Source organism: Buteo buteo, chromosome 16, assembly GCF_964188355.1.
Source record: "Buteo buteo chromosome 16, bButBut1.hap1.1, whole genome shotgun sequence".
NCBI classification, from domain to species: Eukaryota; Metazoa; Chordata; class Aves; order Accipitriformes; family Accipitridae; genus Buteo; species Buteo buteo.
The window spans coordinates 30,908,150-30,924,104 of NC_134186.1; the positions used below are offsets into that span (position 1 = coordinate 30,908,150).

General features: G+C 50.5%; 1 protein-coding gene across 1 annotated transcript; it reads right to left on the minus strand.

Annotated features, from left to right (window-relative positions):
* Positions 1-828: 828 nt before the first annotated feature.
* On the minus strand, positions 829-15,698 carry LOC142040000 (SITS-binding protein-like). The gene is made up of 10 exons (XM_075047167.1): positions 14,709-15,698; positions 11,942-12,113; positions 10,931-11,138; positions 10,652-10,802; positions 10,193-10,390; positions 9,473-9,741; positions 7,608-7,744; positions 5,898-6,019; positions 4,928-5,107; positions 829-1,133 (listed from the first exon to the last, which is right to left on the minus strand). The coding sequence occupies exons 1-10, from the start codon at positions 15,165-15,167 to the stop codon at positions 960-962; spliced, it is 2,070 nt and encodes a 689-aa protein (XP_074903268.1). The 5' UTR covers positions 15,168-15,698; the 3' UTR covers positions 829-959.
* Positions 15,699-15,955: the final 257 nt, after the last annotated feature.

The following is a 15,955-nucleotide window of genomic DNA, read 5'->3' on the forward strand; positions in this document are numbered from 1 at the left end:
GCTAGCCTGTGAAATCACGCCATTAACGTTCCATTAATCCATAACTTGGGTTATCAGGGTAGCTAATCATCTCCCTAAATGCATATTGAGCATGTGGGATATCTGTTTTGCCTATTGATATGGTTTCTGCTGGGCGGAAGAAGGCTGGTCACACTGGATCTCTCTTGCACTGCAAGAAAAATGTGAAAAAACCACAATTCAACAAGCAGTGAAAAGTACTAGCTGGGGCACACAGGAGTTCAGTGCTGCACTCTGGAGTTTGTATTCCAAGGTGGCCAATCATCCTGTCTGTCCACATCATGCTCTGTTAGAGCCACTCCTTTGCTTGATCCAGTTTAGTTTTCTTCCACAGAAACCTGCTTCCAATAGACCTGGAATTCACCCAGTTTTCCATTTATCCTCCAAGTCAGGCTCTTGTTACCAAAGACTCTCCTGGCGGACCAATACACACAGCATTAGATGAGAGAAGCAGGTAGCATTTAGCATGCCTGATGTCCATGCACATGAATGGAGCTATCATATTTAGTTTTCCCTGTATATACTTTTTTCTTTAAATGCAAAGCATCCCATTGGGTATAAGCTGATGTTCGTTTATCTCCCATTCTGGAAAATCCACTCTCTGGGCAAGGCCACATCTTTGAGCATGGTGCCGGGGATCTGGAAACGCTGGATGTGCCCACCTAAACACACACACACATATTTCAGCGGGAAAACCCTGGAAAGATATAGGTCAGCATTCTGCATGGATGTATGTTTGTGCCAAAGCTGTATTTCTGCTATTTTAGAATAACAGCAAATAATAAAAGATTCAAACAATTTCTGCTGGGGGAAAAAAAGGGGGGGGGGGTGTCTTGGAAAAGTGCAAATAGGCTGAAATAGTCTCAAGGAACAGCGAGCACATTTGGCCAGTGCTGCTCTGAAAGAGGTCAATTGTCCAAAAGCTGCAGCAGTCTGTGAATTTAGGAGGTCTTTACAAAAACCGGCACCTCTGCAAGGCTGGCGGAGTAATTCCTGAGGATGGTGCCTCCATCAAACACATGGGCAGTGTTGGTGTCCATCCATAGATGCCCTTCTCCAGGCAGGTAGATATCTCTCCACGTTTGCCCTTTTTCTGTTATTGGGGCAACCAGGACCTGCAGTGAAAAAAAGAAAGAAAAAAGAAAGAAATTTAGCAGTTGGAGGATTAGCCAGGACATACCACTAGCTGTGCCAAGCAAACCACGAGGCTGAAGGGACAAGCAAGCAACCACAGAGAAGATCAGGAAGTCTGGCTCATCATCGCAAATGAAAGTATCCATCCATGCAAGAAGCAGAGGCCAAAGCTGGTAAGCGCAAGGGTTCTTGAATTGCGGTGAGAAAGGATGATGCAGTGGCCTTCATCTGACTGGTACTGGGATCATTCTTGCCTGCAGTAGCCCCTAGAGACCATCCAGCTCATATTTTGGAAGACCTGAACAAAAAAGCCATCAGAAATCTGTGTTTCCTGGCAAATAGAACTCGTGCTCCTAGGCTGAGCAAGACAGGGTGGGCGCCGGCAGGCCAGCAAATCCCAGGTGCTGCAGGTGGGTTCAGGCTCACACGGGGCAGCTTCCAAGGAGGGTTTGCAGGATTGCAATGGGAATTGGCGGTACAGAGTCAGGGCAAGAGACATCCCCATGCCGCATAGGGGATTTGGGGCAGAATTGGGAATTTCCCTTTCCTCCCATAATCTTCATAATCTGGTATGAAACCAAGCAGAAACTTGTATTTCAATTAGAAAGGAACACGCTATAGGGGTGAGAGAAGAGCTTTGGCTCCAGGCTGCTAAAAAGGAGGGCTTCAAAAGCCCTCTGCCCAGGGCTGCTCTCCAGGCAACTTAACCCTCCCTCCCCACCTTTTCTCTCCTGCATTTAGGAGAAAGATTTGTGTTTCAGCCTCTCAGACTAATTAAGCATTACAGGTTACATAAACCCTGGGAAAAACTTGTGTTCAAAATATGCAACATGATATACAGAATCTCAAGCAACATATTCACATTTATCATGGACTCAAGGCTCCTTTGGAGATTCAAGGGATTTAGCTGCCCAATGCCCTTCAATGTTCATGAAAATCCCAGCCAGCAGCCTTGGCATATTGGCAATTGCATTTTAAAAAGCATATAAAAATGAAAGCGTAAAAAAAGTTGCACTTGGGTCACAAATCAGTGAGTCCCATTCAGACATGAGGCATAAGGAGAAACGTGCTCTGCTCACTCCTCCCCAATGACTTAGTCAAAGTAATCCAGTCTCCAAGGAACTTTAGAGATTTTTTTTTTTCCTCCTTGCTTTATGGGAAAAGCAGTTTCCAGCATTCTGAGAATATTTATTCCTGATAAATTATTTCACTTCAGAAGCTGAAAGAGGTTTTCAGCGCCCTAAATAAGAGTTTTGCAAGAAAAAACAAAGCTTCTCTGAAAAGAAAAAAAAAAAACAACCCCCCACTAAACTAGCTGCTTTGGCGTCAGTTTAAATCTGCTTGAACACTGAGGCTTTGATTTGTATTTGTGCAGAACTGGGTTCACATGATGATGAAAAACAAAGAGGGGATGATAGGAAAAAAATGAAAACTCTAGAAAGACCATTAAAGGAGGAAAAAAAAAGGCTAAATAGTGAAAACTGGATATGAAATTTATGGATCAGTCCCTCTTACACCCCATTTTTGGAAGTCCGGGTCAACAGCAAAGAGCAAGTGCTGGGGACTTATCCCTGCACCCCTTAGTGATGCTCCTTGAGCTACATGGCAGCATTGTCCCAGGGAGATGTGGTGTTTGGCACACCTTGGGGGACACTTTTGGACCCTCCTGGCCTTCATAAATATATTTGGCAGCAAGACCTGGCTTCCCTGCCTCTTGCAGCATCCACTTTCACTAGGTAGATGGCACTGACAAGCAGCGATGCTGCGTCACAGCCACAAAACAGCACCCGGCAATATTTTTTTGCCAAATCAGTGAAACTTGTCTCTTTGCTATTATGTTTCAGTACACTTTGCTGGAAGGAGTCAATAGCGGTCAGCTCCAATTGCCTTTTGCAGTAGTGGAAGTTTGCTCATGAGCAATGCTGGAATATGGCTGTGCAGTGTTAAATCCAGTTTCAAGACCTCTAGTCAAGGATCAAAACCACCTCGACCACTGCAGTCCCACACCACCGCCTCCCAAAACTGCTTGCAGAAACCCAGAGGCATTGCTGTCCCGTCTGCTCAAAGGCAGCAGATGTTTGTTTCCCTTGGTAGTCAGCAAAAATCTGACATAAAAACTGCTTATTGAGCACTCTTGCTAATTTGACAGATACATTGTCCGGCCTGATTCAGGTTGAAAGTGTGCTGCCAAGAGATCTGGATGAATGAGATCTGGAAGTAATGCATGTACAAATCACAGCCTGAAAGTCAGGTTTCAAAGCAGCCCAGAGTTACCTGCAAGAAAGCCTGGGAGGCGACTCAGAAGCAGAAGGGCTTCAGCAATAGCACAAAGCCGAGTTTGTCAGCACCCTGCTTGCACCGAGGGAAGATGCTCAAGAGGTTTATCCCAGCATCCTAGCACTTAGTCCTGCCTCAGACCATACCGGGACAGAACCCCCCTGTGTATTTTCCAGTAGTTTATTATTAATGATGCTCCAGATTGCACCAAAGCTGGGTTTGGAGTGCATTTCTGTTCTTCCAGCTTCCAAAACCCAGCTTCCAAGTCAAAACATCCCCTATCTGGGCTCTCCTGCCACAAGCTCAGGCTCTTTCGGGGGGGGGAGGGATTGGAAATCAGGCAAGCTTTTTGCCAGAAGGGCTTGGCCCTGACAAGTTTGTGGAGCAGACATCACATTTTACCGTATTTTAGGAGCTTTCAGCCAAGCCAAAGCTTTGCGCCTCCTGGGAGAGAGGGCTAAAGCTGCTCCAACTGTCCCCCCCCCCCCCCCCGAGTTTGTGGTATTTTACTGGGAATCTCACCTCACTAACACAGACCACAGTTCTGCCCTGGCTGATTCAATTGCATCAGGGATTTTTCAGTTTGAGAGATTTTGGGGGAAGGAACTAGGTTTTAGCATGCTCACAGTTTTAACTAATACCATTGTTACTGCCCAAACGTGTGCTCTACAGCATGTTGGGACAGCAGAAGAGCCTCAGTTCCCTCCAACTTCTGTGCTTGCACAATGCTAGTCTAAAATTCATTTGTGCCAAGGACGTGTGTTTTAAAGCCTTCACACCTGGTTATCTGAGCTCTCTGCTAAAATGTCTTTCTGCTGCTTCTTAAAAAGTAATTTCCTGCAGTGAAAGTTTCCTTTTAAAAAAAAAAAAAATCTATAAATTGAATCCACAGAATCTGTGGCCAGAAACTCAAGCTTGGAAATCAGGTATTGCAGTATCTGTTGGAGGTTGCAAGCAGAGCCCGAAAAGATAACTCTGCAGCACAAGCTGCTTTTATATTAAAACAAGAAACAAACTCCTGTTGAGCTTTGCTTTTGGGTTTGGGATTTTTTTTTAGGGAGATGATGTCCCCATGATTAGCAGCATCCCCATGTAAAGACAGCCCAACATGTTGCTGCAAAATGAATGCAATAGCATGAATACTATGATTATGCTTTTAATGAAAAAAAGAAAACCAAAACCAAACAATGTAGGAACTGCCAAAATCTTGAGCTGCTGGGATGCTGCACCCAGGCAAAGCAGGAGGGACAAAAGTACAGTGATGCCACCGCACAAAATAAAAGGTCTCCTTACAAAAATGGGAGGATGAGGCACAATTTTCTAAATTGCAAACCTGAAGGAGCCAACAGGGAGGGTCCCCTCAGCCCTTCAGTTTCACACAACCTCTGTATGAGCACTGTTTTCAGGTAGGATGCAAAGAGGCAGATGGGTGAGCACAGGGGGCACCTTATTTGCCCCCACTTACCCTTTGAGGGTATTCAGTCCCCACATTTCCTACCTCATCTCCAATGAGAAATTCATCCTCTATGGTAAAAGCAGTTGGATCTGTAGGACTGAGCCACCACGCCGGCCGGAAGATGGGGTACCCCAAACTAAGCCATTCCTCGCTGTATTTTAGGAGGAGTGGCACGACGAAGTCCTGGTGCCTCTGTATGCATTGCCGGGTAAGATTCAGGACCTGCAGGGTGGGGGAAGAAAAAGAAACCCATGACAAGTCCTTCACCCAATAAACAGCAAAACAAGCAGAAAGAAAAGAAAATGTACATACATACATATTTCCCCCCCCCTTGGGAAGAGAGATTAGCAAACTGCAACATCCTGATCAAGTTATGGCAGCTAACAAGGCACAAACAGGGTTCATACAGTGGATTTATCCCCATTAGATACGAAAGCTGGGGACAGCGGCTGACTGGTGATATCCACCAGGGTGTTGATGTCTAACCAAAGCAATGAACTTTTTTGCTGCTGGCAAAGAGATTTAATGACATTTCCCCCGTTCCCCTAGTTTTAAGAATCACTCTCCCCTTTTATTGCCCTAAAGGTGACATCCCTGGGAAAATGCCTCCAACTGTTTAAAAAGATCTCAAATGTGAATCTGCAGGCTTCACCTTGCTGTAGATATTAATTATAGTTTGACCAAATAGTTAAAGAACTCCAGCAGCAAAAAGGAGGGAGACACACACATGACGACTGCTGTCATTTCTACAGGTGTTGCAGATACTGGTCCCGTGGTTGCACATAGCTGTGAAGTATAAAGCCACAAAAACTCACATGAATTTTGCAGCAGAAATACTGCTGAGAGCATACAGCGACCTGGTTGCTGGGGCAGGGAGCAGGATTTTGTGGGTAGCAAGAACAGGACAGAGATTTTTAGCCTCGGCTTTCCCCAATAGGGACCTTAATGGCTTTTGGGGGTGTTTGTCATAAGGGACACCGTGTCCTCCTCCACAGGGCATGGGAGTACATACCCAGGCGTCGCAGCAGAGCCAGGGCGGCGTGCTGAAGGCCATCACGGGGAGAAACGTCACGATCTGCAGCCACCGCACGTACAGCTCCGGGTCCCCTGGGGCGTCACTGGCCAGGCTCCCTCCTGCCAGGGACAAGGAGCTGAGCAAAGCCACTCGGGGGCATCTCATGGTGGGACGAGTCCCAGACGACCTGCTCACCATGCGGGCAGGACATGTTACCCCATTGCAAGAGGGGCCGAATTCTCCCCACCCGTGTTTTTCTTCCTTGAGCGCCATCAGCAAACGTCAATCAGACACCCATCTCTGGCCATTTTAGGACCAGACATGCTGGGGCATTGTAAAAATGGGATTTCTTTCCTGCAAAGAAAAGTGTTGGGAAAATGCTGGACTTTCCTTTGCCACTTTGATGTGCAAAGACGAAGCATCACAAGAAAATATTCCTCTAGTTTGGATCCCTTCAAACTCATAGTGAAGGGTGGTGGAGAAGCAGAGTATTGCTGACTAATTAATCAGAAACGTGTCATGGAAGGGGATTCCAGTTCCCCTCTGAAACACCAGAGAGGGGCTTGGGAAGAACAAGAGAGGATGGGATGGGACAGGGAAAGGGAAATGAAGCCCTTGGGGCTGGAGCATCCCTAGGAGCTCTGAAAATCTGGCACAGCTTCTCCTAGAAGTGGTATAACACACACACACACAGACACACCCCCCCACACCCCCCCCCCCCCCCCCCCGACGCCGAGGTCTCACCCGAACCATCTACAAAACCCCATTTCTGCCAGAGGCTTTTCCCATCCTGACCAGCCCCTGCTCCCTATTACATCTCCCAAGCTGTGGTGACACAACCCGACGGGCCGCACGCCACAACCCCCTCCACGCAGGGGGGATCTGCGCTCTCATCCAGCTCGACTGAAATAAGCCAATGGGTTCCACATCTCTGGGGCGGGAACTGGCATGCTGTGATTGCCTAAGTCTTGTTTTCTAAGGAAAACTGGCTAAAAATAGAGGCCAAATTGAAATATTGCTCAACAACCCCCTTTTTCAGGACTACCTTTGCAGCTCTGCTCTCTGGGTCTGACACTTCACGTGCAGCCTCTCTGTGTTTGGGGCACGTTTTAGACACAAATAACCCAGTCACCTCCAAGAAGAGGGGAAAAACGAGCTGCTTGGCCCCAGTTAAAGGATTGTTTCTTGACTTCTATAATGTTTTTATTTAAGGATTTCTCAATCCATTGTGCTTTGGAGCAGAAACACAAACTTGGAGCAGGGCTGCTAGTGTTTTAGGAACATCTATTTCCCAGCCAGAAGCCTGGGCATGCAGTTTCCCAGCTGTGGGCTCCATCCTCGCTTTTGCTGGGTGGGTTTTAGCTCAAGCAAAGCCGCGAGAGGTGGCGGGCTGCCCTCCGCCTGTGGTTAAGCTCTGTGAAGGGCATCCCCCAGAGACCTGGCTAATTCTAGGGCTGCCTATTAAAATTTACAACATGTTTTTTTGTTTTCAATTCCTCAGTCAATTCCCTAGTAACATGCAACCCAATCAAGTCAGCACAGCAGAAAATTGGGTACTGGGATCAAAGTGTTTCAAGCCTTCATATAGCTCACCTAAGCCAGACGGTGCAAACGTAACTCCCATGCTCCTCCCGCCTGAACAACTGCTGCAAAAGTCTCTTCAGAAGAGCCAGAAATAGGGGGAAAAAGCAGAAAAGAAATTATTACCTACTGCATCGGGGATGAAGAAGTTGTAGCCCAAGAGGCTGTAGTGCAGCACGGAGGGAATAACCCCCTTCAGCCCAGCATGGCTCCAGTCTGAGTGCAGCGGGCTCATCTGGACAAAGAGCGGTAGATGACTGGATCTGAGGGAAACAAGCACAAACCCAATGTTTTTAGGTGGCTCGCAGGAGCCGAAACTCTCCGACGCCTGGCTGTCTTGGCAGTCACTGTGGTCAGATACAGGTTTCTCCAACCACTTGGCATCTCGGTTGGAAGGAAATCAGTTCTCCCCAATACCACTCCCACCCACTGCACCTGCCCTGCTGAGTTGGGCAACCCCAATCCTTCTCCTTCTCCCCAAATCCCCTATTCAAAACTTTCCTTCTCCTGGCTTGATCTCACGAGGACCGCAATTTGGTGGCCCACCTTGATGGCAGCACCGCCATGCGCTGGGTTGCAGCTGTCTTCTCGCTACTTCTCATATGGCAAAACGCTCACAGAAACCATGCCCGTGACACCAGCTGGGGTATCCCAACAGCACCCTCAGCCCCAGGTCCACAGGGTTCCCCAAACCCAAAGCACCAACCTCCTTGCAACGTGGATGGCGCAGGGGACATGTCCTGCAGGGAGGATTTCTCCTCCTGGTTTTCATTTGCGCTCCTCTGTTTCACACTGAGCAGCTGTCATTCCTGACAGCAGTTTTATCTATCCCCCAGAAGAAAACATTATTTTCCCCATAATTTTTTTTTTCCCCCAGTAGCATTTCTATGCCTTGGGTTTACTTGGGGTGGTGGTGGTGGTGGGGGGGGAGTGGAGGAGGGGGAGGCGGTTAGGGGATCACATCATCAAGCAGCCCAGTACAGGACACAGTGTTTCTTGTGGCCAAAAAGGGTCATATCTGGACCTTCATGATGAGCTTTGGCTTGAAAAATGGTCTGGAGCTCGTTGAACCATGGTGGTGGTGGTGGGGGGGGGTGCTCCTAGAGTTTAGTTTCCTCCTCAACCTCCCACCCATTTGCTGACTCCCCAAAGGTCTCCCAGGGACATTTTTTCATCTCAGGAGGTGGTCAGGCTGATGTGAGAGTTTATGAAACACTTCTGGCATGGAAACTGCCCACCAGGAAAGGTATGATCCTAGTCGGACTAAAAAATGGTTAGAAAAAGGGGGATTTCCACAACTCTGGTTTTGCAGACGGCTGAGTAAGAGCCCATCACCTTGGCATGTGAAACTGCTTTTTCTTTGAAAATGAACTATTTCAAAGTTGCCTTCTCATGCAATTTACTGTTGATGGCTCATCCACAACATGAAATAAGTCATTTTGCAAACAGCCTTCAAATCCCTTTGCATCTGCCAAACATGAAAATAATGGGAAAAAAGTAATAGTTTTTGGTGCCTTTGACCAAAGGTTCCCCATGTTAATAGTTAATAAACAAACCCTGTTGTGGGCTATGCAAGCATGAAAAGTCAGAAAACTGCAATTGTTTGACACCACAAGTGATTACAAACACAGGGATTTGGCCAAGACTCCAGGGTTTACCCTCTCCCTCCTGCAGAAGAGGCAGTGACCCAGAGCTTGAATGGCCATAAATGACAAGATGAGTTTTTATTGCATCTGGCATTAATGCATTTAAGCATTTTTATGCTTTGAGACTTTTAAGAAAGATAATTAAAATGCTCCAAAAGAGAGGAAGAGGAGATATGAGAGCAATCCCTCCCTGCATATTGCTCTAGACCACCTCCATGCTCCTTCCCTGGGTGCTGAGTGGTGTCTTGGCATCCCAAGGGCACGTTTAAAGCATCACCTCAACCATCTCCCAGGCAGCTCACGCAGCCATCGGCTCCAGCAAAGCATCTTCTCCTTGGTACCCACCTGGCACCGGCGCTGATGACAGTGGCGTTTCCCAGCGTCGCCAGCGCCGCTGCCAGCGCCCTGGTGTATCGGTCGCCCATCAGCTCTGCGGGAGGTGGGACATCTTGCTCCAGGAAAGCATTGCCCTCGGCACCCTCGAAGACCACGTACGCGGCTCCCAGCACCTGCCGCAGGCGCCGGGCACGTGCCAGGTACCAGCTCAGCGCCGCCTCGCTGGTGATGTTCAGGCGGGCGCAAAGCTGCCCCTTCCACGTGGTCAGCAGCGGGACCTGCGGCAGAGGATGAAAATGTCTATCAGATCCACAAAATATCCCGACAACCCCGGGGTGCAGGGCTGGAGGATGCCCGCTCTGCCCTCATCCTGCCCTACCACAATTTGCACCATTGTGGCACAACACGCAAGAAGTGTAAACCCTCTCTCAATGTTCCCCCCCTGCCAAAAATCCCTGAGTTGATGGCAAATTGGCATATCGTTAAAACGACTGCAAAAAAGGGAATTGAGGGGGATTTTCTGAACACTGGCAACTTCTAAAAATGTCTTTTGGAAGTGGAAATTTGAAAGCTGCTTCCTTATGAAAAAGGAGAAAAGCTGCTCCCCCAGACATCGCTTTGCCCCCAACACAAGAGGATCAGGTTGTCCTCCTCTGCAAGCATTTATTCAGCTTCAATTTTGATTTTATGTTGAGCAGCAGGTTCAGGGGTTGGAGGAGGGTCTCGTACCGAGCAGCCCCCGGATTGGGGCTGCAGACTCAGCCAGTAGCTCGCTGCCTCGCCGTCCCGCAGCGAGCGCAAGAAGAGCGGGGAGGCGATGCTGGCGTACGGGGACAGCGTGATGGAGAGCTGCAGCGGTTCGATCAGGGAAGGGTCCCAGCCGCGGGTCGAGACGTGCCTCTTCCTCCGCTCCGAGGGCACGTGGTCCTGTGGGGAGGGAAAGGCAGAAAAAAGGGGTTTTGTAGGAGTGGCAAAGCCGCCGAGGACCAGCTGCTGGGTGTCACCGCCTGCGCGAGGTGAAACTCCAGACCGAGCATCCCTTCTCAGGGAGGGGAGGTTCCCAGCCCCCACCCCACAACACAGGCGCATTTGCATTTTACACGGAGGGATTTAACCGTGCTGAGAGCAGGGCTGACGGCAGCTCTCCGTTTGCCTTTCGAGCCCGAGGGCCGGCAGGACGGGACGTACCGCGGCGGCGAGGATGGCGGTGCAGCGCTCGCCCAGGGCCAGGACCCCCTCCTGAAGATGATGCCGCTTCAACCTCTTGGCCAGCGACCGCAGACCTCGTTTTATTTTGGCAGCCGAACCCGCCGGGCCGTGATACCGCCAGACGGGAGACCTGTGTGGTGGAAAGAGCCGGGGAGGCAGAGGGGTTCGCGCCTTGTGCCGGCACGAGATGCTCAGGGCATCGACCGGGATAAGGGCTTGGAAAGCAACGCCGTAGCCGGGAGGGAAGGAGCATCTTACCCCAGGAGGGCCATGTCCGGCAGCGCCCGCGCCTGCCCCACGAGCCGGCTGCCCACGAGCTGGTGGGCGGCTGCAACGTCTGGGCTGACGCAGAGGAGGTAGCGCAGGGGCACGGCGGCTCTCCCCGCCGGCGTTTCCAGGCAGAAATGCCTATTGCTCTCCAGCGAGACGGAAAGGGGCACGTCGGGCGCCACTGTCACCGTCACTCCTTTGGGGAGAGAAGAGCAAAAAGGTGCCTCAGCAAGCGCCTGGGTCCTCTCGGTCCTCACGCTGGTGGCCGCAGGGACGGGGATGCGCAGGGCAGAGCCGAACTGGTAGCAGGACCTCCCAGACTGATCCCGGCCACAGATCCGGCCATGCAAGCAACCCCCCACTCTCTGTTTCTGCCATTCCCTTTTAACCTCCAAAATGCCTTTCAAGGGCTGGATTTGCTCCCTTTCTTGCCTTTTTGCTCTGCATTCAGCTTAGGCAGCGGCTTCAGCTTCATCGATGCAGGGCAGTTGCAGATCAGTTGATTAATTTGGGGGAATGTCTGAAGTTTGGCATTCTACAGAATAATCTAAATATCCACCCAAAAATGGCAACAGCAGGTGAACCCGTGCCTGCATCCAGCACCCCGTACCAGCACCAGGGACCCGTGAGCTCAGGGTGAAGCCACTGAAGTGGAGCTGGAGGATGCAGCAATGGACACAGATCTCTGCTTAAAAGGGACACATCAAGAGCATGGGATTTCCCTGGGGTGACTTGGATCAACCCCATCTTCTCAGGCACTGACTTGTAAACACAGCTTAGGTGCACTGAGGTTTAATATCGTGGCCTTTTCCCCAGGGATGAGGCAGCGCAGGATCCGTCCTTTGTGTCCTGCTGCCAGCTGTCGTTACATTTGTAGGATATTTTAATCTCGGAGACATCTATCCTGCTCTTAGACTAGTTGCTTTATAGATGGGGAGAGGGATGGAGAAACACAGGGATTAAAGCAATAGGGCATTGGACAGGGAAGGATGCAATTACCTGTCGAGCCTAAAAAGTATCTCTCCAAAACAGGCCCATAGCCAGCAGGGTTTTTGCTGAAGTCACCACTGACGAAGGGCTGTGCATGGCTCTCGGCGCCGTTGAGTGGCCAGCGCTGGGCGCGGATGCTCGCCCCTCCGTACCAGGAGACGTTGGCCATGGAGAAGCAATCCTGCAGCCAAGAGAGCATCATCAGATGGTGAGAAACGCCTCGAGGTGAGGACGAATGTGCGAGTAGTTGCATTTGGAGAGGCAAACCCCCTGCAAGTTATTCCAGTGTTGTCAGACTAGTCATGGGACAGGTGTTTTTGCAGGAGGAAAACTCCCAACCCCATGAGATTTAGGTGTTTTATGCAAAAAGCAGTGCGTGCTCACTCTTTGCTTCCCACATCTAACCTGGTAGAAGATACTGGGGTTTAAGTTTTTTCTCCACGAGAACAAGAGCTGGGCTTCCAGGTACAACAAAATGCTGAAATTCTTCCTAACGGCTTGATTTCTCAGTTTGCAACTTATTAAAGTTATCAAATGGTGTAAGAGTAGGAAGAGAAAAAAAAATTGTAGCAAGAGTCAAAAGTGCAAGTTATGCACTTTGTTTACCTTCAACAACAAGTCTTAACTTGCTAATTAAAGCCAAAGACAACAATTTTTTTTCCACTTCCCCTTACGCATCTGCATTCAACATGCAGCCATGTAGAGGAATATAAAAATCCCACCACAGGAATAAAAACTCTATAGCTTAAAAATTATGGTTTCCTCTAAAATAAAAAAATCCACAAGACATCTTCCCCAAGGCCTGCCAGTTTTAGGTAAATGTACTTAAATAAAATTGCTGTGAAGCAGGCTGGTGACCCAGAGGTAACACCCACGCGTGATACCCCGTGCCTCAGAGAGCCCACCTGGTTACATTCCTGCACTCACCACAATTATCAAAAATTAATGGGTTTTTGAGTTGCTGGTGAAAAGATGCTGAAAACTGTTTAAGCGAAGCGGCTTCACAGGTGCATGTTGCTGCAGGACAAGAGTGACAGTGGAGGTGGAAAATTCAAGGCAGTGGCTTTAAAATACAGTGACAGTGCTTTCACAAACCCATCCTGTACAAATCTGTTTGTTTGGGGTTTTTAAAAACAAACAAATGAAACAACAAAAAAACTCCCCCAAAACTTCTCCTAGCTACTTTCTGCAGTGTTTCTGGGGTAAATTTACAACCCGAATTTGCAGCTATCCCCACCTGCATGCACAGAGGGAGATTTTAACCCTGTCGTGAGTGCTCATCTCAATAGCACCGCAGTGTCCCTGGGGTAACTTGTGGGTTTTCTGCTCCCTCCCAGGGCAAAGCCTCCCTCTTCCCTGAGGGCTAGTAATAAAGAGTAATTCCCTCAGCTAGACTAAATCAGTTTGGGTATTTGGGGCACTTCTCATAGGGCTGACGGGGCAGCAGAGCAATAAGTCATCTCCAAAAGCTGCTGGTCCCAGGGCACATCCCCATCCTTGACCCGCCTCCCTTCAGAAACCATCAATTTTCACTTCAAAGCCTCTAAAAACTTTCCCCTTTCTGCCAAAGCAGGGATCAGCAGGACTTAGCATCCCGCATGACTTCACAAGCGGGGACGGGCTTCCCCGAAAGCCTGGGGATTTGGGGCTGTGGAGGGAGGGTGGGACGGGCAGAGAGGGACACAACGACCTCCCAACTCAACGCAACGTAGTTTTATTCACTCCGACCCCGATCCCAAGGCTCGGGCAGTGCTCCTGGAGCCCTGAGCTTGTTTCTGCCATGGGGGCAGAGAGAGGTTAAGCCTCACTAAGGGGTGGGGAGAGGAGATGTGAATTATTAAAGTGGAAACCCTGGAGGCTCAGAATAGCTGTACCAGGTGTCAGCTGAACTAGTTACACCAGCTGGGAACGGGGGGGGAGTGGAAAAAGCCTATTCTTAACTCTTAAATTTCACTGAATCATATTTTCCAATAGGTTTTTGGTTTTGATTTTTTTTTTTAGAATAGGTTTTTTTCCCCGCTTTTTATCTTGCTCATCCTCTCAACCACCCCAAATTGATGTCAGCAAAGGAAAATCAGCCCACGCGCAGCAGTTGTGTTCAGGCAACACCTTCCACTGGCCCAAAATGATGTCAACAGGCAATTTACAGCTAAAGGGGAAGAAATCCCCATCCCCGCAAGATCTCATCTCGCTCCCTCACCTGTCCTGAGGGCTCCCCACAACAGGACACCGCAGTTTGATGGGGTTTTTCCTTCCCCTCCCTCAGGCTCACTTTCAGAGTCTGTTTTTATTTAACTGAAGGAGAAAACTGACAAGGATAAAAAAAACAAAAAAACAAGCCCGCATAATTTTTTGCAGCAGTGGACATGGATTAATTCCATCCCGAGAGAGCTGCCACATTGTGTCTGTGGTTGGGAGAGACCTTCCTGAGCGCCTCGCGTTTCTCGCCAACATTGTGATCTTAGGCAGTTATTTATTCTGTCTCTATATAAACACGGTTCTCCCACCCTGGGGTTACCAATGCGACACTGAGAGGAGGTGGCCACAGCCCCTTGGTGTTTTGGTGGCTTGGCATCAGGGCACGAGGCTTCCAAAGGGGCTTTTCCCATCTGGGACCCTCCAGCCACTGGAGGCTTTGGAAGATGGGGTGCCCCCGACCATGGTGCAACCCCATAACTGTGCTGGGAAATTGCACGTTCAGGCCAGATCCTCCTCGCTTTGACTCCTTTTACCCCAAACGCCACCGTTCAGAGAAGGGCACGGGGGTCCCCGTTACCTTTAGCATCACGTCGGGGCGCAGCGGGGTCCAGCGGACGCCGTAGCACTCGGTGGCGGGGGCTGGCGGGGGCTCGAGGGAGAGCCGGAGCTCGGCATCCTCCTCCCAGGCGTAGCAGAACTGCCCACCGTCGTGCCAGCAGCGGTCCCGTGGCGGAGGCGGCTCGGCGGCCGGCACGCCGCCCACCGCGATCACCGCCACCGTCCGCCCTGCCGGCAGCGCCCGCAGGAGCAGGGCACCCCGGCGGCGCTCCCACAGCATCCCACCGGTGCGGCCCCGCAGCACCCACTCCTCCGGTGACTGCTCCAGCGCCTGCCAGGAGATGATGCCGATGGTCATGGCGAAGAAGACGGCCACGCCGAGGCAGCCGACAGCACCTTTCCAGGGCTCCGTCATCTCCCTGAAGCCCGAGGTCCAAGCGGCATCGGGGATTTGGCCAGTGGGGCGGGCAAGCGGCATGGTGCGATCGCAGGGGGATGCTCCGACTCCTCTTTCTCTCCCCTCCTGCAGCAGCACAAGGAAGACAACCCTCTTCTTGGGCTGCTCCAAAAGAATATTAAAAAAAAAAAAGAGTTTAAAAAAAAAATAAAGCCGCAACTCTTTTCTCTTTGCAGTAATCCGAAGGTAAGAGAAATCTCTCTTTCACAGCCTCCCTCTGCTAGCCACTGCACAGCTAATCCCACTGCCGGGCTCGATGCTGGCTGCGACGACGGCTCAACCACAAAACCCCGTGCCGGGTGTCAGCTCAACCCCTTGGCACGGCCGGCAGCATCAGTGCAGTGACGCCGTCCGGGGCCGCGGAGAAGCACACGCGTGGCCAAAAGCCACAGGAGGGGAGACGGGGCAGCAGCCGATGGGAAACGAGGCAGCGGTCGAGCCTCCGCAGATCTTCGCATTTTTGCTTTGCGAAGCAGCGTGGCTTTGCTTCTCGGTTTGCAAAGCAGCAGTAAATAGCCAGGGGCGTGCAGAAAAAAAATATTGCAGGGGTGGTTAGAGAAAGAGTGGGGGAACGCAACACTGGTTTTCCACACCCCCCTTCCCTCTTGCCTGTAAAATTATTTGATTAATGCATAGAGCAGGGAGAAAAACTACCTGCGGGCACGGTCCGGCGGCACTGGCTGAGCCCTCGCTCGAGGGAACGGGCACCCGGTGCTCCAGCCGGGCAAGGGGCCACCTGCGGTGACAACCCCGTGGGGTGACACCGGCTTCTCCCCCCGTCCCAGGCTGCCCCGACCGCCTCTGCTGCC